This window comes from Chrysochloris asiatica, unplaced genomic scaffold (genome assembly GCF_000296735.1).
Source record: "Chrysochloris asiatica unplaced genomic scaffold, ChrAsi1.0 scaffold00257, whole genome shotgun sequence".
NCBI lineage: Eukaryota > Metazoa > Chordata > Mammalia > Afrosoricida > Chrysochloridae > Chrysochloris > Chrysochloris asiatica.
In genome coordinates this window covers 1,674,672-1,697,613 of record NW_006408775.1, presented here as the reverse complement: position 1 = coordinate 1,697,613, position 22,942 = coordinate 1,674,672, and the positions used below count along the sequence as shown (strand labels likewise).

The window sequence follows — 22,942 nt, the reverse complement described above, 5'->3', positions numbered from 1 at the left end:
TGTGGGTGTCAGGGTGGACTCATGCTAACCCTGACCCATGCTGACCCTGTGGGTGTCAGGGTGGACTCATGCTCTGACCCTGACCCATGCTGACCCTGTGGGTGTCAGGATGGACTCTGTTCTGCTGGGTTTTCATGGCTGATTTTCCAGAAGTAATTCATCAGCCTTCCTATCAAAGTGCCTCCGGGTCGACTGGAACCACCAACCCTTCGATTAGCAGCTGAACACATTCACAGTTGCACCACCCAGGGGACTCCTCAGAACTACTGCACCTCTAAAATGACAACTTCCCACCACTCCAGTCGCTATCAAAATGGTCTTCCAAAGAGGCAACGGGACTCGAGCATTCTGAATGATTCTGTCTGAAAACGCAATCTTTCCCAACGTTTCTCTATTTTTCCTTCCTTCTTTCCAATTAGGATATGGGGGTACAGGTAAAACCAACCTGCTTTTGTAAGGTATCACAAACCCTTTTTGAGATCTGCTAAAAAATCCTAAGTTCCTTTGCTTTCTACCCTCACAAGGAAATGATAGTGGCTCAAGACATTTCTGGAAGCTTTCCCATCACTAAAAACTGAAGGCTTAATTCCTAAAAAGAGAGTGTCCATCAGTCCATCAGTCAAGTTAGCTATCAACAGTGCCACTAGACCACCACTCGTCTGTCAGTCTGTCGTACTGTGGTGGCTGCTTGCATGTTGAGATTCTGAAAGCTATGCCTCAGGTATTTTAAATACCAGCAGGGTCACCCATGGTGGACAGGTTTCAGACGAACTTCCAAACGAAGACAGACTAGGAAGAAGGAGACAGACTACTTCTGAATATTTAGTCACTGAAAACCTTAGGACTAGCCGTGGAACACTTCTAGCACCAGAATATTTTTATTTAACTATGCAAAGGCTTTTGATTGTGTGGATCATGACAAGCTATGGATGATATTCTGGAACACTTACTTGTGCTCATGAGGAACCTGTACATAGACCAAAGAACAAGAGGACACCAAATGGCTTTAAATTAGGAAAGGTGTATGTGAGGATTGTATTCTTTCACCAAACTTATTCAAGCTGTATGCTGAACATGTAATCAGAGAGCTGGATTATATGATGAAAAACGTGACATCAGGATTGGAGGAAGACTCATTAACAACCTGTGATACACAGATGATACAACCTTGCTTGCTGAAAGTGAAGAGGACTTAAATACTTACTGATGAAGATCAAAGAGTATAGCCTCTGGGATGGGTTGCATCTCAATGTAAAGAAAATAAATCCTCACCACTGGACCAATAGGCACCATCCATATAAATGGAGAAAAGACTGAAGTTGTCAAAGACTTCCTTTTGCTCCTATCAACCATCAACACTCATGGAAGCAGCAGTCAAGAAATCAAATGACGTATTGCCTTAGGCAAATCTGCTGCATAAGACCTTTTTAAAGTGTTCAAAAGATTTCAGTTTGAGGACTAAGGTGCACCTGATCTAAGCCATGGTATTTTCAATAACCTCATATGCTTATGAAAGTTAGACAGAGCATAAGGAAGAGTAGAGAAAAATTGATGCTTTTGAGTTATGGTGTTGGAGGAGAATATTGAAAGTACTATGGGCTGCTAAAAGAACAAAAAAACTCCGTGTTGGAAGAAGTGCAGCCAGAGTGCTCCTTGGAAGCCAGGATGGGCCAAACTTCATCTCTCATACTTCAGACATATTATCAGGAGGGACCAATCCCTAGAAAAGGAGATCATGGTTGGATAAAATGGAGGATCAAAGAAAAAGAGAAAGACCCCCAACGAGATGTAAGAGCATGACGACAGCAGAAATGGCCTTAAACGTGGCAACAATTGTGAGGTTGGTACAGGACTGGGCAGTGTTTCATTCTGTGTGCAAAGGGTCTCTATGAGTCAGTACCGACTCAATGGCACCTAACAACCACAACAAAGTGCCACCACAAAGAGCAATCTCAGGCTCTGAATTCTCCCAACTGGGACAAACCTACCTCCTCAAATTTCTTCGTTCTTGCTACTTCACAGATCTGTCCTATGACCCGGATGCGATTGTTCAGACCACACTCGACACTCAGTTCCTAAGGGGAGTGAGAGAATTGATAAGAGCCTGTGCTTGGGTCACAGGTCCCCTAACAGCGTGTCACAAACTACCCTACAAGTAACGACACGTTTTCTAAAACAGGAGATGTGGAGCGGGTCTGTCTGATATCAGAAGCCCCCAAACACTTCACTATCGGATCTCCGTGGAGTAAGAACAAAGTACTTGTTTTCTCCACAACTACAAAGCGTTTTTTTAACCTTTAAAAAAAAAAAAATTTAATAACACAATACAATAAAAAATTATAGCAACATTTACACAGCAAATTAGGTTCCCATTAAAAATTTCCTACACAGGTCATTCCGCAAAATTGGTGACACTTTTCACAATGTCATCCTTCTTGTTCATTCTACTCTGGTTGTACCATTCAAGCACCCTAATTTCCCTGACCCCTGACCTTCCCATCTTTGCTTTAGAGTCCATTTTGGCCAGTTTGTCTCTTACAGAGATGGTGATGGTGTACTGTAAAGTCAGTTCTGACTCAAGAGTGACCCTGTATAGGTTTCCAAGGCTGTAAATCTTTACAGGAGCAGAAAACCTCATTCCTCTCCTGTGGAACGGCTGGTAGTTTCGAACTGCTGACCTTGAGGTTAGCAGCCCGACTTGTAACCACTACGCTATCAGAGCTCCTTAGTCTTACAGAGATAATTTTTTTTTAAAGCTCACTATTTATAGATATTCTTTGTCTCATAAGCCAATCTGCTACTTAGCTAAAAGGTGACCTGAAAAGATAATTTCAGTTTAAGGTACAAATTTTTAAAATTGAAATAAAAGTCTGATAACATAAAATGTACCACGTGACCCATTGTAAAGTGTGTAATTCAGCGGTATTTAGTATGTTCACAAGATTGAGCACCCGTCAAACCAACACACCAAACCCACTGTCGGTGAAGCCAATGCCAAGTCCCAGGGACCCTGCAGGACACACAGGTTTCCAAGGCCATAAATAGTTACAGAAGCAGACTGCCTCATCTTTCTCTCATGGAATGGTTGGAGGGCTCGAACTACCAACCTTTGGTTAGCAACCCAATACCTAACCCACAGTATCATCCCCAGAGTCCCTGTACCCCCATCACTACCATCTAATTTCAGAATATTCTCATGACCCTTAAAAGAAATCTCATGCCCATTAAGTAGTCATTCCCCCACCAAGCCCTTTAACCCACTCTCTGCCTCGATGGACATGTCTATTCGCCATTTGAATCCTGTACTGCATGGAGCTTGGTGCCTGGCTTCTCACTAGGCATCGCATTCTTAGGGTTTACCCACGCTGTCCCGTGCATCAAGACCTCCCTCCTTTTGTGGCTGAGTAAGGCGCCATGAAGGAGCCCTGTAGCACGGAAATGCTGGGCTGCTAACCAGAAAGTGTGAGGTTTCTACCAGCTCAGGGGGAAAGATGAGGCAGTAAAGATCTTTTGTAATGATCATAGCATTGAAAACCTGGTAGGACAGTTCTGCTCCTTCCTGCGAGGTCGCTAAGAGTCAGAATCGACTTGATGTCATGGATTTGTTCTCCGTTGCACAGACAGACCACACTATGTACAGCCATGCACCACTTGATAGGAATTTAGGGATGCAGAACTTCAAGGGTACAAAAATTCAATATTAACTTAGGAGTAAAGCACAAATAGGATTACTGTGGACTTATGCGCCTGACTGCACAGCCGCTTGAACTGCAAAGTCGGCAGTTCAAGCTCACCAGTCACTCCTCGGAAACCCTATACAGGGTCACTATGGGTTGGAACCAACTCGATGGCACTTAACAATAACAAAGCACAAGTGAGGAACCAAATACATAGATGGTTAGTAGAAGCTTCCTAACTACTGTGGGGCTGAATCTGATCAAATGGGGGGCGGGGGGGGGGGGAATTCTTGGGTCAGCATCCACTCCAGACTCCAAGTCCCAGACGGCCACCAGGTCCTTGGGGACAAACAGATGGAATCCAGCCTTCTTGTGCACCTGCCCTGGGCGAGCAACCCAAATGGCACAGGACTAAACTCACTCTCAGGATTTCCGCCGTGATGATGAACTCCGTCTGTTTGCCCTCCGCACACCTGGCGTGTGGTCGTGACGTTCCTAGCCCCAGCAGAGTCTTGAATTTCTCCTTCAAGCCTGAATCTTTACTTGTGGGCTTGGCCATGGTGGCGGCGGAGGGGGGTTCCTCTGTGCAGGACAAACAGACAGAGAGAGAGGTGAGGACTCACAGGTCACCTGCCCCACCTTGAGCTGCACGCTTCAGGTGAGTATGACCACCCTCCAACCCATAGCCAGAAGTCTGTGCAGGGGGTCCGGAAGGGGAGTGGGCCGGGGACGCTTGTCATCTAAGCCCTAGGTAGATGACACCTACAGCAAGCCCCTCCTCGCACCCGCCATGACGTAAGACGAAGGAGGGCCTAGAGCTCAGGAGTCTGGCTCAGGTGGGCGCAGCCCCTGAATACGGCAGGGTCCGCGTCCCCGGCCCGCCTCAGCGCGGACGCCCCATCGGGGCCCAGGCCACACCGCGGTCCAAGGTGGCGTCAGTGGTGGGGCGCCTAGAGTCACTCACCCCGCCCCACGCCAGCCGCGCGCCGGGCCGCCCCGCCGCGACAAGAGCTCACACCCCCGAGACCCAGAATCGCCGACGGAAGCGCGACCCACACTTCCGTCAGCGGCGCGGCGCCGAGGACCAACGCAGTGCTTTCTGGGAATCGTAGTTTCGGGCAGCACGCTGAAAAGAGGCTGGGCGCCTGTCGAATCACGTGGCGGGCCGCGGGGATCGCCCGGGATGTGTAGTCCGCAGGAGGCCGGCATGAAGGTGGTGGGCGTGCGGATGGTGACCCGCAGCCAGGGCCGCGGGCTGGCCGCCGGGCTGCACGAGAGCGGGAAGGAGTCCGCGCCGCTCCAGAAGGGAGAAGCGGCTTCAGGTAGCGCGACACCTGGGCCGGGGCACGCGAGGAGAGATGGATGAACGGGTGTGTAGGGAATGGGGACTGCAGGATAGGATCCCGGGCTGCGGCCGAGGGCTCCGAGCCACGTGGGCTGGCGCCGGGCACCTGCAAATGAGCTTCCAGGCCCACTAGCGACCTGCCCTGCGCCGTGGTCCCAGGACAAACGAGAAGGGGCACGCAGAGTCTGAGTGTTAGACACCCGTACACACAACACACTCTTGTCCTGAGCAAGATGATTTCTCCACCCACCAGCTGCCTTGTGCCAGACCGTCTGTGGGGCAGCCCCGCCTTATCCTGTAGGTACTTCCTTCTCAGAGGCCAGGACTCAGGACACCCCAGAAGTCCCTCCTCCTTGCTAGAAAGAAAACAGGAAAAGGGGTGGTACCACAGCTTTCAAGCAAGTAAGGGATTGTTGTTGTTAAGTGCCTTCGAGTCGGTTCCAACCCATGTAACCCTTTATAGGGTTTCCGAAGAGCCGCTGGTGAGCTTGAACAGCCAACCTCTTAGTTCACACAGCTTTGCAGTTTGGCACATTAACCCGCAGTGCCACAACAGAGCAGAAGTAAGGGGTAGACAGTCTCTTTGTCAAAAAGTTGGGAAGTTCGAGCCCATCCAGAAGCACCTAGGAAGAAAGATTTGTCTACCTACTTGTTTTAAATTTTGTTTCTATTTAATACGGTTTAACAAACCATTTTATACATTTTCCAAAATACCAAGGTGAAGGTGGTGGTAAGTGCCGTTGAGTTGGTTCCAACTCGTAGTAATCCTGTGTAGGGTTTCTGAGGAGCAACTGGTTAGCAGTCCAGTATTTATTCTACAGTGCCACACCAGGACTCTAAATACCAAGGAATTCACTTTAAAACAAAAACATACACTGGGGATCTATTTCCAAAGTGAAAAAAAAAAACAAACAGCCCCTGAAAACCCTGTGGAGCACAGTTATGCTCTGATATGCATGGGGTCACCAGGAAGAGAAATTGACGAGACGGCCCTGGAAATGTGCTGCCAAGTATGATTCTTGTAGAGCCTAGACTTGGCCAGGATTGATCCAAAGGGGTTTTCCCAGTGGTCGTCCAAGCAAGGATACCCACTTGGACAGAGGCGTTATGGAAAGGAGAGGGGCATAGGTGAATGGCCAGGTTGCAGGATGGAGTTTGGGCCTCGTCCCAGGGAGTACATCTGGAAGGCAATGCGGAGCTTCCTACAGGGCAGCAACACCATACCGGTTAGATGTTAGGCATTTTTGTCGAGTGCGGTGTGGCAGCGTGGAGGCACCCTGGCAGAGCTGTTACTGGGATCCTCTTGTGCAGCATGGACTTTGCCCAATGGACAGTGAAGTCAGGAAGGATGGCACGCCCCAGGATATGCGCTAGGGATGACAAAAGTGTTCCTCGCCTGTAGTAGGTGACAGCAGTCACTGGCTGAATGAGTGAGGGACGAACTGGCAGGTTGGGTAGCACCCAGCCCTGGCCTGTGGTTCTGGCTAAAGAAACCAGTGATGCTTTTTTGCAGAGGGAAGGCAAAGCCATCACACCATGAAACGCAAGCGAAAGACACAGAGACTTCGAGTGGCTTACGAGGCCATGGATGGTGATGGTGAGAAAGACAGACGGGTTGAGCCCTTCCAGACACTTGGCGGCTGGGAGCCCCGGGATTGGCGGCAGCAGCTGGAGAACATCCGCGCCATGAGGAGCAGAAAGGATGCGCCTGTGGACCAGCTGGGTGTAGAACACTGCTACGACTCAGGCGCACCTCCAAAGGTGGACAGGACCCCCGGGGGCCACCTCCCAACGAGGGGCACACTTCCTCTCAGGCTTCAGGCAGGGCACAGCCGGACACCCAGCAACTCTTGCCAGACCCCTGCAGGCACACTTGGTGGCCAGAGCACTGGGTGGCATTAGCTGGTTCATTTGGGAATGCCCTCCACAGGTTGGGGTGTCTGTGGTCAGGACCTCCTGCTAGCCCCTCAGCCATGCACACTACTGGCAAGTTGGGCTTTGCTGAGCGTCACTGGCCTGGGGCCTAGGGCCTTGACCAGAGTTCTAATTCTAGCTCTGCTACTGGGTGACTCTGATATATGCGTATTTCTCTGTGAGCCTTAGTTTGCTTGTCTGTAAAATAGGTACGCTGATCTTTCACCAAGCAGGGACAGGGTCAGCTAGGATTCTAAGCACCACGATAGCTCATTTCAGTCAGTGAGCAATGCTGTGAGGCAGGTACTGTTCCATTCCCACAGTTACAGGTGACAGAACCGCCCCCAGCCAGGCTGCAGGTGGACAGAAGGCAAAAGTCCTGACCTGGCCCAGCCTAACCAGTGACCCCCACCGCCCGCCTCCCTGAACCCTGGCACTCTGCACGCAGGTGCGCAGGTTCCAGGTGTTACTTTCGCTGATGCTGTCTAGCCAGACCAAGGACCAGGTAACAGCAGGTGCCATGCAGCGGCTGCGGGCGCGGGGCCTGACAGTGGACAGCGTCCTACAGATGGACGATAGCACACTGGGCACACTCATCCACCCTGTGGGCTTCTGGAGGGTGAGTCTGGCCTGGGCTTGGGGGTCTTGAGCCACTGAGGCCAGATTTGCATCTGTCAGAGCCCTCACCCCCAGCCAGCAGGCACTAGCCGAGAACCCCTTGGCCTTTCCTGTTTGCGCCCCGCTTCCTTCCTTGTCCTCTCCACCCTTCCGCACTGGCTGCCCACCCCATTTCTCTTTGTGTAGTCAAGGCTCCCCAGAGTGCATCACCTCCCCCCCCTGAAGCCCCGCACCCTCTAAGACACCCGAGGCGGCAGCTGCCTTCACACCCATCAGAATGTGTGGTGTCTCAGCTGAAGGCAGCTCCTTGCGTGGGGCCTGCCAGCTGGGTTTTAAATAGACCCCAGGAACAGCACAGGATGGGAACCTCCCGGTGGGCCCGGCAGCTGCTGGGGGAGCCCCAGGGCCTGCCTTGCTTCCCTGCTACAGACCCAGGTGCTATGAAGCCCAGCCTATGGGAGCTGCTGGCCACAAGTAGAATGGCAGGCAAGGCGGCCTGAAGCAGACCCCACACCCATGTCATTGGCCAGGGCAGGTGGGAAGCAGGAATCCCAGCCTACCCTGGGCTCTCACCTCCCTGCTGTCCTTGGTGTGTTCTCACTTCCTAGGGGAGGTGGTCAGGTGCCTCTTCATGTCTCTTGGGTAGGTGACAGTTTGGGCCACCTGTGGGGCCCCCCGGTCTCACCTGCCAGGCCTGACCACACCTGTACCCCTACCCCACCTGACAGAGTAAAGTCAAGTACATCAAGCAGACCAGCGCCATCCTGCAACAGCGCTACAATGGGGACATTCCCGCCTCAGTGGCTGAGCTGATGGCCCTGCCGGGCGTTGGGCCAAAGATGGCGCACCTGGCTATGGCTGTGGCCTGGGGCACTGTGTCGGGCATCGGTGAGTGGCAAGCACCTCACAGGAATGAGGGAGGGCCTCATGGCCTGATGGGGTTCCCCACATTCTCAGGCCCCACAACAACCCAAAGGGCTAGGCCTCCACCAACTAGACCTGGTTCTCACAGCCAGGGCTTACCTCTGCTGAGTACCTGCTGGGTGCAGAGGGAGCCCCCAGGGACAGACACGGGGGAGGGCATGCTATAGGTGGTGAGGAGTTAGCTAGGCGGCGGGAGGGGGACGTGGGTTCCAGGCAACAGGAACAGTGTAGGGAACGTTGGGAACTCAGGTGGGGGTAGGCAAAACACAGTGGAGCTGCTGACTAGACAACAGAGGGGCCAGAGCAGTTCCCCCCTCCACCCCACCCCCCGAGGTTCTTTTCCTGGGCCCAGGGATAAGGGGAGTCACTCCTGACCCCCTCCTCTGGGACCCAGGTCAAGGAGGCAGGAGCCCGCATTGATTTTATAACCCAGGGTCCCTCCTGACCCCTTCTCTGGGGTCCATGTCGTGTTGGTGGGAGCCCCTTGTGACTCTGTAGAGACCTAGGCAGCTCTGCCTCCTCTTCCCCTGGAGCCTAGGAGTGCTGGTCGTGGTCATGGTGATGGGTGGGGTGGGTGGAGGTGCCACCCCTGGGAACTGGGACCCAGTAGGAGCTAGGTGGGTAAAGGAAAAGGCACGGCTCCCTCCCCTTGGGCATCTCAGCAGACACGTGGGTTTATCTGGGGCTGTCCTCGGCCACCTATGTTGGGGAGCATGTCGGTCAGGGGTAGTGGAAGGCTGGCAAGGAGATGGAGGAGAGTGAGGGGATTCCCCAAGAAGGGCCTCATTAGGAAGTCAGAGTTCTGGGGGTCCTGAGTCCTTCCCTGCTAGGTGGGCTTGGGCCATAAGGCAGTGGGTGGAAAAATCGCCCTCCTTGGCAATGCCGACATGGGGAGTGGGACCACCCCACTAAGCTCACACTGCGGGCCCAAGCTAGACGCCTTCATATCCCAACCTCCTGGCAGAGGTGTCACCTCCATGTCACAGAGCAGGACACCACATTCATCTGAACCTCCAGGGCCCCCTCTGTGGCGAGGGGGAGGATTCACTTTCCTCTGGCACATGGGGTTAGGGGAACAGGATTTCAGTCAGGTGACCTGGGCCATGGAGAAGGCATCCTAGGTGGGCAGACACCCTGGCTCCACTGGCATGCCCATCGACAGGAATGGGAGGTGGCCAGATGGAAGACATCGGCCTGGACACACTGCCCACTCAAGCAGTGCCAGCTGATGGGTAGTGACCTCATGACCCATGAGGCCTGGTGCCCAGGGGGCAAGGCCATCCCAGACTCAGAGCGGCTGGGGACAGGGGCCAGAGTCAGAGCTATCACTAGCAGCAATAAGGTTGGGCTTCAGCATCTGCGCCTGTAACTGTCCCCTGGGGGCTCAGAACAGCGTAAGTGTCAAGGAGGTAAAAACCCAGGGTGGCTAGACTCTGCCACCAAGGACCCGATCAGCTGTTCTGCCAGGGGAGTGGACACCAGAGCAGGGACCTTCCAGCTCCCTGAAGTCAGCCTGGACCCCAGCATAGCCCCAAGATCTGGCTCTGGGCCTGTCTGGCAGGCAGGAGGCAGAGCTGCCATCCGTTTGCTCTGCTCCCTGTGGGTCCTTGGGAGTGTGGTCGCGTGGCCGCTGAGAAGTCAGGTCAGGGGTTCCTGTCCCACTGCCCCTTGTCGCTCCAGACACCCCTGTCCTGTCCGGCGGGTACCAGTAGGTGTCCCCAGCTGAGACTAGGAGATGGGAGGCCAGAGTTTGAGCAGAGCAGGTCAGGTGGTGCAGTAGGCTGGCCCCTGGTCACTGGCCCTGCCTGTCTCCACACAGCGGTGGACACACACGTGCACAGAATCGCCAACCGGCTCAGGTGGACCAAGCTGCCCACCAAGACGCCAGAGCAGACCCGTGCTACTCTGGAGGAATGGATGCCCAGGTACACTGGGGAGATGGGGACTCACAGATGTCAGGCCTGCTCCTTGTGCTGACCCAAACTCTGCCCCCACAGGGAGCTGTGGGGAGAGATCAACACTTTGCTGGTGGGCTTCGGCCAGCAAACCTGCCTGCCTGTCCGCCCACGCTGCCAGGATTGCCTCAACCGGGCACTGTGCCCCCTGGCACAGGGACTCTGAGGACGCAGGGACTATGCTGGATGAGGACGCCCCCTCCAGCCTTGCGTGTTACGTGCCTTTGCCTGGGAGCTTCAATAAAGTTTTGGGATGTTTGCTGGAGTCTGGCTGGATTTTACCCCTGGGCATGAGGCGGCAGGCAACTGGTGGGCCATGCATCTATGCATGCATGTCTGTGCTCATGTGAGCTGTACACAGTCTGTGTATCTATGCATCTGTGAATTGTGCCTGTGTATGTGTCTGTATGCATCTGAGAGCTATGTCTGTCCTGGTATTTGTGTATGTGAGCTGTGTGCCTATGTGCCTATATGTGTGTCTGCATGTGTGAGTTATGTTTTGCCTGCATGTGTCTGCATGTTTTCTTGTTTGGGTTGTGTGCATTTCTGTATATGTGTGCAGCTGTGCATGTGAGCTCTATGTTACATGTTAATCTGCATGTGAAGTGCCTCCATGTATCCACATGTATGGGTGCATGTCTGTTCATGTATGTGCTTTGCTTGCATACATACCTGCACTATGACTCTACACATCTATGGGCTTGTACATGTCTGTATGTATTTGCATGTGTCTTTCCCTGTGTGAGTTATGGACATGCCTGTACATGTGACCCACGTACATCTGTGCCTGCGCATTGTGTACCTGTTTGTGTGTGAGCTGTGAACGTGTCTGAATGTGTGTCACGTATGTGTGCGTCCATGTGTGAAATATTTCTGAGCTGTATACATTGCCTACATGCATGTGGACATGTTTGTGTGTGCAAGTCATGCATATATCTGCCCGTGAACCATTCACGTCTGTGATCTGTGTATGTCTGCATGTGAATCCTGTATGTCTGCTCATGTGAGCTATGCACATATTTACGCATGCAAGCCACACATCTGTCTTTGAATTGTGTTGTGTGCCGCATAAGAGTATACTGATGTGAGCCATGCAGTGCCTGTGTGAGCTGTGTACATGTTTATGCATGTGAGTCCTACCTGTGTCTGTGTGTGAATTGTGTGTTGTGTGAGCCATGCCATTTTTGCATGTGAACTGTGCATGTCTAAGCTGCATGCATGTCTGCATTGGGTGCTATATACGTTTCTGTGTTGGTGCATGTATCTGTGTGCTGTTTGTCCCTATGTATGAGCTGTGTGTGAGCCATGTACATCTATGTGGGTGTGCTCTGAACACAGTCTGCACATGTGGACTGTATGTGTCTATGCATGTGTGAGCTGTGTATGCCTGAGCCATATCTGTATGTGTGAGCCAGGTCTGTGTGTGAACCATACATTTGTCTGCGTGTGTGAGCTGTGTACGTCATTGCATGTGGACTGTATGTGCATGTCTGTGAGCCATGTGTGACTGTACTGTGAGCCGTGTACTTGTGAACTGTGCACGTCTACACGTGAGCCACGTACATGTCTGTGTGAGCCATGTACATGATTATGCATGTGGGGTGTTGTGTGTGTGTCCTAGCCGTGTTAGTGCCTGTGTGTGAGAGCCATTTACATGGCTATGCGTGTGGAGTGGTGTGTGTGTGAGCCCTGTATGTTTAGCTGTGAGTGTCCCTGCTCAGGGCCAGGCAGACGAGCTGCGTGCCTGGAGTGGGTTGTTGGGAGGCCGGGACCCTGGATGTGATGTGGGAGGAAGTTGTGAAAGCCAAAAGGCAAGAAGCTTTCCTTGGGGTCTCCTTGCAGACGGGGATCCAGACACCACCACCCCCGAACTTGTGCACTGAAGCCCATCTCTGCTGGGCCCCGCCTGTGGCAGAGAAGCACCAGCTGGGTACCACAGGCACAAGGCTGCAGCTGGTGTTCCACAGGGTGAGGGGTCACCCACAGGAGCTGTGAGGAACATGGCCCAGGTGTGGCCACACTCCAGATGGGCACAAGGCGTGGGGAATACGGCAGATGGATGGAGGGGGCGCCTACCCTGACCACAGCCCCCACCTGGGGACCCCCAGAGCAGTCAGCTTGCTCCTGTCCCCACCCCATCAAGGATCAGAGAAGAGAGGGCCTGGGGTCAAGGCAAGACCTGTTTATTCCCGAGGCGCACATGCGCTATGGCTTACAAGGCAGACAGCGATGTCGGTCACGGGTCAGTCACAGGGTCAGGAGCAGAAGGCAAAGGCAAAGGGGCCTGTCCAGAGCCTGCCCTCCACGGGATGCAGGGTGTCCATCCTCAGGCCCCTGGAAGATCCCTGGAGCTGGGGGCAGGGGCAGCACAGAGATTGCAGGGCAGGAGGGTAGGGGCCAGCTCCCAGAGTCCCTAGAGGACCGGCCTGGGGCCCACCACCCTCTGTCCCTGAAATGCCTGTGACTGCTGACACTGGGAGGGGGCTGGGGAGGAAATGGTTTACAGAGAAAGGCCTGTTTTATTGCAATTATTGAGAGAAAGAGTCCCGGAGGGGCGGGGAGGGGGCTTTGCTAAGTGGGAACGTGTGCAGAGCCTGAGAGTTCTTGGAAGGAAAGCAAAAATAAATTCCGTTACAGCAGTGGGTCTGGGGCCCAGCCACACTCCTCAGCATCAGCACCGCTCTACTCTCAGTCTGTCTCTCCACGGTGTCTCTCACATCTCTGAGTCTCTCCCCAGCTTGCTAAACACAGTTCCGGCACATGGGTGGGCAGGCGGGTAGGGTCTCACTGGCAGCAATGGACCACCATGGCTTCTGGGGTGGAGGTGCCTCCTCAAGTTCACTGAGACTCAGGGAGTGCAGTGCAGGTCCGGCCCAGGCGCCCCAAGGTCCACATGGGGAGGCCGATGGGCCAGCCCCCAGGCTGGGCTCAGAAGTTGCTGAAGATTTCCCGCTTGCGGCTCCAATCCATGGGCGGTGCCCGCTTGTTGACCCGCGTGGCCCGTACCTTCTCCTTGGCCTCGGCCGCAGTGGGGCTCAGTTGCAGGCCGCTCTCCTGGAAGGGATCCCGCTTCCAGGTGCCGCCGTCCTGAGGGGCAGAGGGGCAAGGTGAGCCCGGTGCACCGAGCCCGGCCATCCCACTGGTAGGGCTGGGGTCCCAAGAGGGCTTCCTGGAAGCAGTGGACTGCCTAACATCAGCCTTAGGTTCAGTGTGAGGACAGCTGTGGCCATGGGTGGGATTCACTCACCTCCATGTCCTTGTCCAAGCCAGGCAGCTCACTTCGAGATGAGCATGCTGAGCCGCCATTGAGCTGGGAAAAGAGAAAATGATGGTGACAAGTGCCTGGCTGGTGCACATATGCACTCACACACATACATGCCCAGTGCACTCGCATATACCCACACACATACGCACACTCACATATACACTCACTCATGCAGCGCACACACATGCATCCACATGTACACTGCATGCATATACTCACACACATGCACATATACACTCACATGTGCACCCATGCATGCACATGCCCACAATGCACATGTGCACTTACACAAGTGCACACATGTGCACACATGCACGTACACACATGCACAGACTTGCCCCCGCACTGTACCCACAATGCACCTGTGCGCTCACCTGTGCACAAATGTACGCACTCTCGCGCATGCACAAACTCATGAGTGCACACTCATGGGCACACACGTGCATGCACACACTCAATGCACACGTGTTCACACATGTACACATGTATGTACGCAGTCACAAATGCACTCTCGCACAGGCACTCATGTGCACTCGCAGGTATGCACGTACTCACACTGCCCATGTGCGCTCACACACATGCGCACATGTACATGTACTTGCACGCAGCACACACACGTGTATACCCATACACACATACATACAAAAGAGCTACACACTCCCCCAAATGAGGGACTTGGTGCCCCCCACCCACCCACAGCACCCGGCCTGGCCAGGACCTGCCCCAGCAGTGAACAAGACTAGTGGCCTCTGCTTGCAGGTCACGCATGGCGCACACCACTCTACCTGGAGTGAGGAGGACCCTGGACAGCTAGGACAGCGCAGCAGAGACTCCGAGTCCCAGTTAGCCTGGGCTGTAGTCCCAAAGGCAGGAAAAGCCAGAAGCAATCGTGCCAGATCTGGCATCTCATGTCTGCACTACCCAACCCCATGCCCACACCGGGGCAGGGCTCCTCAGGAGCCCCAGTCAGGTCTGAGCACTTGGACCCACTGTCTCACCTGGACAGGGCTGGTCCCATTTGAGACGGGGCACGGCAGCACACCTGTAGGGGAAAGCGTGTCAATGCTGCTGCGCCCTGCCCCTCACTGTACCCCGGACGCCCCCTTCCCAGACCTCATCCCCACCCACATCCACCTTGCATGTGCTCCTCGGTGGGTGTGACCCGCAGACGCTTAAAGTGCTCATCGGTCTCGGGGTCCACCACCAGCAGCCGGGCCTCATCCTCACGCGCCTTGATGCTGGCCACCACCTCGGCGTGACGCAGCCCCTCCACATTCTGCCCGTTCACCTGCCATCAACACAGCATCAACACTGCACCATGTCCCCTTCTCCCCACAGGGAACCACTTCGGACACACATGGGGAGTGGGGGGCAGGGGTAGATCTTGACTCTTGACATCGACAGACACAGACAGGGAGATCTTGACACTGACACCCAGGGGGGCTTGACACAGATACACATGAAAACAAGCCCAGACACATAAGACATGAACACAGATGCACATAAGAGAACATGGACCCAGATATGGGGGTGGGGGGTTCTGGAGACAGGCATACATGGGAACATGCAGGAAAGAACACGTGTGGGCATCCATGGGTACAGACATACGGGGGCCACATGCCCCCAATGAAACAGCAAGTCACAGGGTACCTCAATGAGTCGGTCCTGGGCACGGAGGCCGGAGTGAGCAGCTGGTGAGCCAGGGTCCACGGAGCGGATGAACTGACCAGGCCGGGATTTGTCACTGTGCAGGTTGAACCCATAACCCTGGGGGCCCCTTCGCAGGTGGCAAAGCCGTGGTCGCAGCTCCTTTGGGGGGCCATTCACATCCTGTGGGTGCGACAGTGTCAGCTCAGGTCCCTGCACAAACCACCCAGCTCAGTGCCAAGATACCTGCCCAGACCCTGGTACTTGTCAGGGTAGTCTTGGGCACAGTCTCCATTCTTGAGTCCGGAAGTCCCTAAGATAGGATTGTGCCCCTATCTTAGCCCAGGTGGAGTCATGGGGAGAGTCCACACTTCCCAGCCTCAATGCTGTCCTCTGGGCCAGCCCGTGTCCCCACGTGCCCCTCCCTGGGAGTGGAGCGCAGCTGGCCGCATCCTGGGCCTAGAGTTTTGTTTTCTCTCCCCAGGGCCTGTATTTGCTTTCACATTCCAGCAGCCACTGGAGCCACCCCTGCCCCCACCACAGCCAAGAAACCAGGGGACAAACAAGGAGAGAAAGAAGTAGAACCGAGTGAGGCCTCAGACCTGGGCTGCCTTGGAGGGCCCATCTAGAGCTGCCTCGATTTACCTCTGGCATCCTGCAGTTGGGCTCTGGGCCCAGGAGCTGTTGAGGCAGGGTTAGGGCTAGGATCCCACCAGCCGACCCGGCAGCGACCAGGGTGCAGACTGTCCAGCAGCCGCTATGCTCAATTAAACATGGCCCGGGCAGGCGGGCAGCTCAGGTTTCCCGGGAGCGCTTGGGGCCTCCAGGTGTGGAGGTGAGAGTGTGCAGGCAACACTTGATCTTGGAGACCCTCTCTTCCTTCCACCCTCACCCCACCTGAGTGTTGCTAGAGGGCTGACCCTTCACCTGTCCACAGACAGGTCCTTCCAAATCCCACATCTACCTGGAGCCCTCAAACCTCCCACCTGAAGATGGTCTCACTGCCACCTGTGGGTCCCGACTCCCAAGACAGAGGAGAACTGTCCCATGGGACTCAAAGACTACAGGTCATTATGGATTCACACTGCCACATCTTTCTCTCTTGGATCAGCTGACAGACTCAAGCCACCACCGACCTTTTGGCTAGCAGCTGAGCCTTTAACCACCCACCATGACACAAAAACAGCCCTCTGAAGCTAAACCCACTGCCACCAAGTCAACCAATCCAGACTCATAGCGACCCGACAGCCAAGAGCAGAACCGCTACCCTGGGTTTCCAAGGATGTGAATCCTGACTTCCACATCTTTCTCCTGAAGAGCAGCTGGTGGGTTTGAACCTCTGACTTCGTCCTTAGCAGCCAAGTGTTGTTCCTGTTCCCAGGTTTCTCCTCTCCTGCTCTCCCCATTTGAAATTCTCACTCTGGTTCTGCTTGCCTTTGTTCCTGACCCCTTTGTTAGTCTGAAGCTGCCTTTGTTACTCCCTTTGGACTTCCTGAGTTCCTTTTTCCCTGGAGCTGCCTTTGTTACTCTGGGGTTGCAGTGTTCCTTTGACCCTTCCTTGGTTCCTAGCCCCCTGATGTGACTCTTCCCTGCAGGACTCTCCTCCCTGCTCCATCCTCTGTCACCCACCGAGACCAAAAAACCAATCTTTGTGAGCCAGTCAGTTCTGACTGGCCCAGATCTTTACAGAAGCAGAGTGTTACTGGTGGGTTTCAACTGCTGAGCTTAGCACTTAGCACCTAACCCCTGTACCCCTAGAGATCTTGGGTGGTGCCCAGTATGAGACAGAGAGACCAGGGCTCTGGGCCTCCCTTTCCAGCCACCTGGAATGTGCTCTTTCTGTCCAGCCTGGGTCCCACCTCCTTCAGGACCCCTCCTCTGGAACTTTCCTGCTAACCCAGAGCTCCCTGAGCAACGCCCCCCGCCCCCCCCAAACACACACACACACACACACATCCAGTCACACAGCTGAACTCAGGATTTAAGGACTAGGAGGCTCAGCTGGATCACATGGGCCCTAGACGTACTGACTTGACCCCTCTCCCAGATACCCCACAAGGTACAGGCTGCAACTTTGAGACCAGGGTCAACCCACCCATGAGGGAGGCTGGGGAGGGTCGTCCTCCAGGTAGGGAAGGAGGACAGAGTATGGAGTGAGAGGCCATGGCTGCAAATGGCCATAGGCCCAAGTAGCTGGAGCATGTGAAGTGACCTAGTGACTCAGCTCTGAACATGCCACCCTGGGGACCTGGTACCACTCACTGCGCACACCCCCCCCCCCCCCCCCACACACACACACACACACACACGGGCACTCTTCAGCCTTTTCCCACGCCCTTGGTCCTGGCCTCCAGGGTTCAGGTCCCAAAGAGAAAACAGGATTTTGGAGGTCAACCGGGGCACTTCCTGTCAGCACTGTTATAAGTGGAATCCGGGGTCCGCCGGGCCATCTGGTCAGGCTGGCCAGCCATCCCCCTGCCTCAACCCAGAACAGCTGTCAGCATATGCTCCAGGAAGTTCCTCCAATAGTCTAGCCTAAATCCCTCCCTCACTGAGCAAGATTCAAGGGGTGCCAAACTTGGCCCTGGGCCATCAGGTGACTTTGGGCTGCAGTGGCTTTGGGACGGGGTGGGGGGGTGGGGGGTGGGTGCTGGCTCTGTGGCAGCCTGGCAGGGTGGGCAGGGCAGGCAAGCAGGAGGGGGCCTCAGGGCTGCTGCGGAGGGAGAGTGCATTGCTGACATTCCTTGTTCAGCCCTGGCTGGGGTTACTTCCTGCCTCTCCTGGCCAGGCCCTCGGCTCCCACAGAGGCCGCCAGCCCCAGCCACCAGTCCAGGCCTGTGACTGGACAACTGGACAAAGAGGCTGGCATGGGGGTGCCGGGAGCCAGGCTGGGCCCCCCCAGAGGGTGACGCACCAGTCTGGCAGAGAAAGAGCCCATTGTTGCTTGGGGTTCAGCTGGCCTGTACCAGGGTCCCTAACATTCCCTATCCCTACCCTGGGGGGCCAGCTGGATCTGACCCACCCCACCCCAGCCTCTCTGACCTGGATGAATCCTCGGGGTGGACTCCTTGGAGGGGCTCCTGGGGCCGAAGTGGGCAGCGTGGTAGCCCCAGAGCGGGCCATGGTGGGACACTCGAGTGGCTGTAGGTGTCCAGTGGGGACGGTCTGAGCTCTCTAGCTTGCCCAGGCTGCCACCCCCTTATCTACCTCCTGTTGTGTCCCAGTGTCCCTGGGGACTGGGGACGGGTGGAGTCCTGGGGGCTGAGTCACTTTGGGGAGCAGGGTGGTGACACAACCCCCCACCCCTCTCAGGCTCCAGTCCGTCGCCCCGCGCCCAGCTGGATTTCCGTCCCAAGAAAGGAAGGAAGGAAGCGGCTGGAAGCCCAGCCCTGCCTGCTCCCAGAACTCAGGGCTGGGGGGACAAGGAGGCCAGGGAGGGGACCCCTGCCTGGACAGAAGACAGTCCATTGCGGCCTCTGGGGAGTCCTGAACTCTGCACCCAAGTCAGCTGGCCTGGCCTCCTCAGGACAGGGAGAGGGGACTCTGGGGACCCTATACCACACGTGTTCCCCATGACTGACACCCCACACTGACTCAGCCTCCAGGGCCTCCAGAATCCAGGTGGACAGACAGCCAGGCTGAGGTAAGGGGGCTGGGCACAGGTTGAGGCACCACCCCCGGCCCGGGCACTGTTAGCTGTCTCTGTTTAGGGGCTGTCCTCTGGCATCACTGTGCAAATCAGCTGCAATGCAGCTGTGGCCACCCACGGCCCGGCTGACTCACCACTGACAAGCCCCTCCCAGGCCCTCCTCCCCCAGCCGGGCCATGCCACAGGAGGAAAATTAGGCTCTGGGCGAGCAGGCTGGGATGGCCCCTCCATCACTTGCTATAGCAACACCACACACAGCCTTGTGGCCCCCTCCCTGCCACCCTGCCCGGACACCCAACTGGTGCATCAGACTCGCCTAGGCTCAGGGGAGGTACAGAAACGGGGTACAGGAATGAGGCGAGGCCAGCCCCCTTTCCCCGTGAGCAAGCTGGGAGAAGGGAAGACCCTTTTTCTGGGCAACCCTGTAGCAAGAGGAAGGGGTCTGGGTTCCTACTCCCAAACAGCACCATCCACAAAGGTACCCCTCCACCTGCCAATCAAGCTGCCTTTTGTTCCTCTCAAGATACACCCACAGGAAGCCCCCTCCTGTGCTTCCTGCAGCCCCCAGAGCCTGAAATAGCGGGGAGGGGAGGCCCCACCCAAGGACAAGGTACTGGGTCACTCCACCCTGCAGATAAGGATGGAGGCTGGATTTTTCCACAGGAAGGTGAACCCCGTCATTTGTCTACATCAATGGACAAACGTCTTGGGTGGGGGAAGCTTCCTCTTGGGGTGGGGAGGGTCCAACCCTTAGCCAAGAGGGGGGGGGCCCAGACCAACCTGCTTCCCAAGAGAGATTGCAGCTCTGCCACCTTAGGGCTCCCATTGCACCCCAAATCTCTCCTTAATGCCCCCCACTCACAAGTGAAGCCTAGAACACATGCCCTAACTGCCTGGCTACCTTCCAGCACCCAATCCTGCCTCAAACACTGCATGCTCAGGCCTTGTACCATAAACATGGTCATCTGCTAAGCCAGGTCACCCAGAACCAGCTCAAAGGCCCTGCAGCAATGCCTCTCCAAACAGCTCTCATCATATGTGGGGGAGATGTCAAGGTCCCCCCATGTTCCCACTGTACTCTAGATGCCCCGGAACTCTGGAACTTGAGATCAGACACTTCCACCACCATCTGGGGAACCCCAAACCCACTACCACCGAGGAGCCAGTTCCGACTCACAGCCACCCTCCAGGACAGAAGTGAAAATCTTTATGGGAGCACTTTGCCATAGCCATCTCCCTCAGAGCGGCTGCCGGGTTTAAATACTGACCTTTCAGATTGCAGCCCAACACTTAACCCACTGTGCCACCAGGGCTCCCGAACCCGTAAAAGGATTGGTTTTAAAAGACTAGAGATCGTGACATCCTGGTCTCTAAGTGTGTGCCCACATGGGGTGGGGCCAGGAATGGTGGTCAGGAGAGGTGGAAGGGGGTACGACCCAGCAGGGTCCCCAAGTAAAAGCAGATGGTCCTCCCAACTAGTTGAGTCCCCAACCTTTTATCTAGGGGGCAAGGGTGAACTCACCCTAGCAGCTTCCCGCAGGACCCCGCCGACAGCACGCAGGACAAAGGGAGCCAGAACACATGACCCCCACTCATGAGCCCTGACCCTAGTTACCCCTGCGTCCCAGTACCAGCCTTGGCAAGGTCCCCACACTAAGTCCCCAGATTGGAATGTCTCCTCAGCTCCCCCCAACCATAGCATTGCCTGGGGTGGAGTGCATGTGCAGACTCCACAGATAGACAAACAGACGTAAGGACAGAACCACAGACAGACAGACACTTGTCACAGGCACAAAGCTGGGCACACTCAGTTGTGGGACGTCCCAGCAACTCCTCCCAAGGTTCCTAGCCTCCGGGGACGGTGCAGCTTCAGTGTGACCCCTCCCTGGGTCAGATGGCTCTGAGTGAGTGCTCAGGGAGACATGAAGACAGGGTGACATGAAGCCAGGCGGCTGGCCCTGACCTCACCCAGTCTAGAACACACACAGAGAAGGTAGACACAGTGGGTCTGAGTGGTGAAGAAGGAAGTCACCAAGGCCAGACTCCGAGAGACGCCCATGTAGACCCTGTGGGCAGAGCCCGCCATACCTTCCCGCCAGCCTCAGAGCCCAGGCTGCCAGAAGCCACCCAGTCCGTCTTCGGTTCCCAGGGGTCCTGGGCGGGCGGCAGCCCTCGATGGGCCATCTCCTCAGTGCAGGTGAGCTGCCGCCGCCGCAGCTCTTCATCTGTCTCCTTATCCACCACCAGCAGCCTCGTCTGTCCCTCCACAGCCTTGATTCGCTGCACCACCTGGGATGGGTGGGTGGCAGGAGCCGGTCAGCGGCCAGCACCCCGGGAACACACATAGATGGCAGAACCACCCAAAACTGGCAGGGCCAAAGGGGGTAGGCGGCTGGACAAGAGGCCTACAGCTCCACCCCCCACCCCCAGCTCTAGCAGTACTTCCCTTCTCCCAAGCTTCGAGAACTACAGGGTGCTGGGGGAAGGGTGATGAAGTTGCCCGCTTCATGCATCCGTCTGTCTGGGAATAAGGGGTGGCGCACATCTGTCCTAGGGGCTAACAGTCTGGGTAGGAGTGAGAAAGAGGTGTTCTGCGGGCTTCAGTCTGGGTTCCTGCATTCCTGTTTTGCTCTCTTCCAGGTGGGTCTTCCTTTCACCTCCAGACCATGAACTTGGACCTGTTCTTGACAAGCTCCCCACTCCCAGATGGGATGGGAGGGATCCCGCCACTCACTCATTCTAGGAGCAGAGGGGGGGAGGGGGGCAGATCCCCTGTGGGTCAGGTGTGGTACCAAGGCCCTTTGTGTGTGATCATGTGTGTGTGTCTTCATACTCACCTAAGGCATGTGCGCAGAATGGAACGCATATACCAGGTGTGGCCACAGGGGTAGGGGCAGCAATCCCACCCCCACCTCATACCCTACGGAGAGGGGAGGAGACAGGAGGAGCTGACTCAAGTCCCTCTCTCCCCACTCTGTGTGATCCAGGTGCTTAGGGGTGACCCCATCTATAAAATGAGACCCACCACTTGACCTCCCTGGCTCCTAGCACCTCCTAGGGCAACGGGTAGGGTCCCCGGGGTTCTCAGAAATTAAGGAACGTGCTGCCGCTGGGAGCCTCAGACACATGGGTGTAAATACAGCCCAGACACCAGCCACATAACCTCAGGAAGGCACACTCACCCAACACCCTGACACACAGAGCCCAGCTCACACACACACAGTCACACATTCACACGCACACACATACAGAGCTCAGCATACACACCGACACAAAGATGCAAGCATACATATGTGTTCACATACTCAGTAACCCTTAGGTGACCCCCCACACATACGTGTGGAAGTGTGTACACACAGGTGACCCCCAGAAAGGCCTGCATACTTGTACACACACACACACAGACTACCATCCAGCAGATCCACTTTCCAACACACGGAGACCCCCCCCAGGGCATACCACCTCGGGTGCTGAGGCCAAAAGGAGCCTCCAGAGCCGCAGTGCGGGCCCCTCCCTGCCAGGAGGCCCCCCCTCCCTGCGGTGCGGGCCAGCTTCCTGGGGGAGGGGGGCTGGGAAGGAGACAGGCGCCGCTGCCTCCGTGGCGCGTCCCCACGTCCCCCCAGAAGCCCTGCAGGCCCGTGGGACCCCTTCTGGGTCAGCTGCACGGGACAGAGGCGTGCCCAGGAGGGTCTGGACCGAGGGCACCCACCTGGTGGTGCGTCTCACCCTCCACATTGACGCCGTTGACCGCGACCAGGCGGTCCCCGGCGCGCAGTTCGGCAGCCTCCGCAGGGGAGCCGGGCTCCACGCGCCGCACGAACTGCCCGCGGCGGCCCTTCTCGCCGTGCAGGTGGAAGCCGAAGCCCTGCTCGCCGCGAACCAGGCGGCACAGGCGAGGCCGCAGCGGCGCGGGCCCTGCCATGGCGGCGGGGAGCAGGGGCGCGGATC

General features: G+C 55.9%; 3 protein-coding genes across 4 annotated transcripts in view; 1 reads left to right on the top strand and 2 right to left on the bottom strand.

The window, feature by feature from the left end:
* Positions 1-4,236, bottom strand: part of TSC2 (tuberous sclerosis 2) — a 26,191-nt gene extending 21,955 nt beyond the window's left edge. Inside the window, exons 1-2 of the mRNA XM_006873956.1 lie at positions 4,099-4,236; positions 1,989-2,075 (exon numbers count right to left, since the gene is read on the bottom strand). Of these exons, the coding sequence (XP_006874018.1) occupies positions 1,989-2,075; positions 4,099-4,236 (225 nt within the window). The remainder of the gene's footprint in view (positions 1-1,988; positions 2,076-4,098) is intronic.
* A 624-nt stretch (positions 4,237-4,860) lies between these two features.
* NTHL1 (nth endonuclease III-like 1 (E. coli)) lies at positions 4,861-10,599 on the top strand. The gene is made up of 6 exons (XM_006873871.1): positions 4,861-4,999; positions 6,536-6,783; positions 7,385-7,555; positions 8,283-8,442; positions 10,298-10,403; positions 10,476-10,599. Exons 1-6 carry the CDS (start codon positions 4,861-4,863, stop codon positions 10,597-10,599), a joined length of 948 nt encoding a protein of 315 aa, XP_006873933.1.
* Positions 10,600-13,361: 2,762 nt separating this feature from the next.
* SLC9A3R2 (solute carrier family 9, subfamily A (NHE3, cation proton antiporter 3), member 3 regulator 2) lies at positions 13,362-22,916 on the bottom strand. 2 transcript variants are annotated; one of them, XM_006873869.1, is made up of 7 exons: positions 22,704-22,916; positions 21,083-21,283; positions 15,349-15,528; positions 14,833-14,986; positions 14,697-14,740; positions 13,681-13,743; positions 13,362-13,520 (listed from the first exon to the last, which is right to left on the bottom strand). In XM_006873869.1, exons 1-7 carry the CDS (start codon positions 22,914-22,916, stop codon positions 13,362-13,364), a joined length of 1,014 nt encoding a protein of 337 aa, XP_006873931.1. The 2 variants fall into 2 exon arrangements, with proteins under 2 accessions (XP_006873931.1, XP_006873932.1); XM_006873870.1 differs by having other exon boundaries at positions 13,362-13,487.
* Positions 22,917-22,942: the final 26 nt, after the last annotated feature.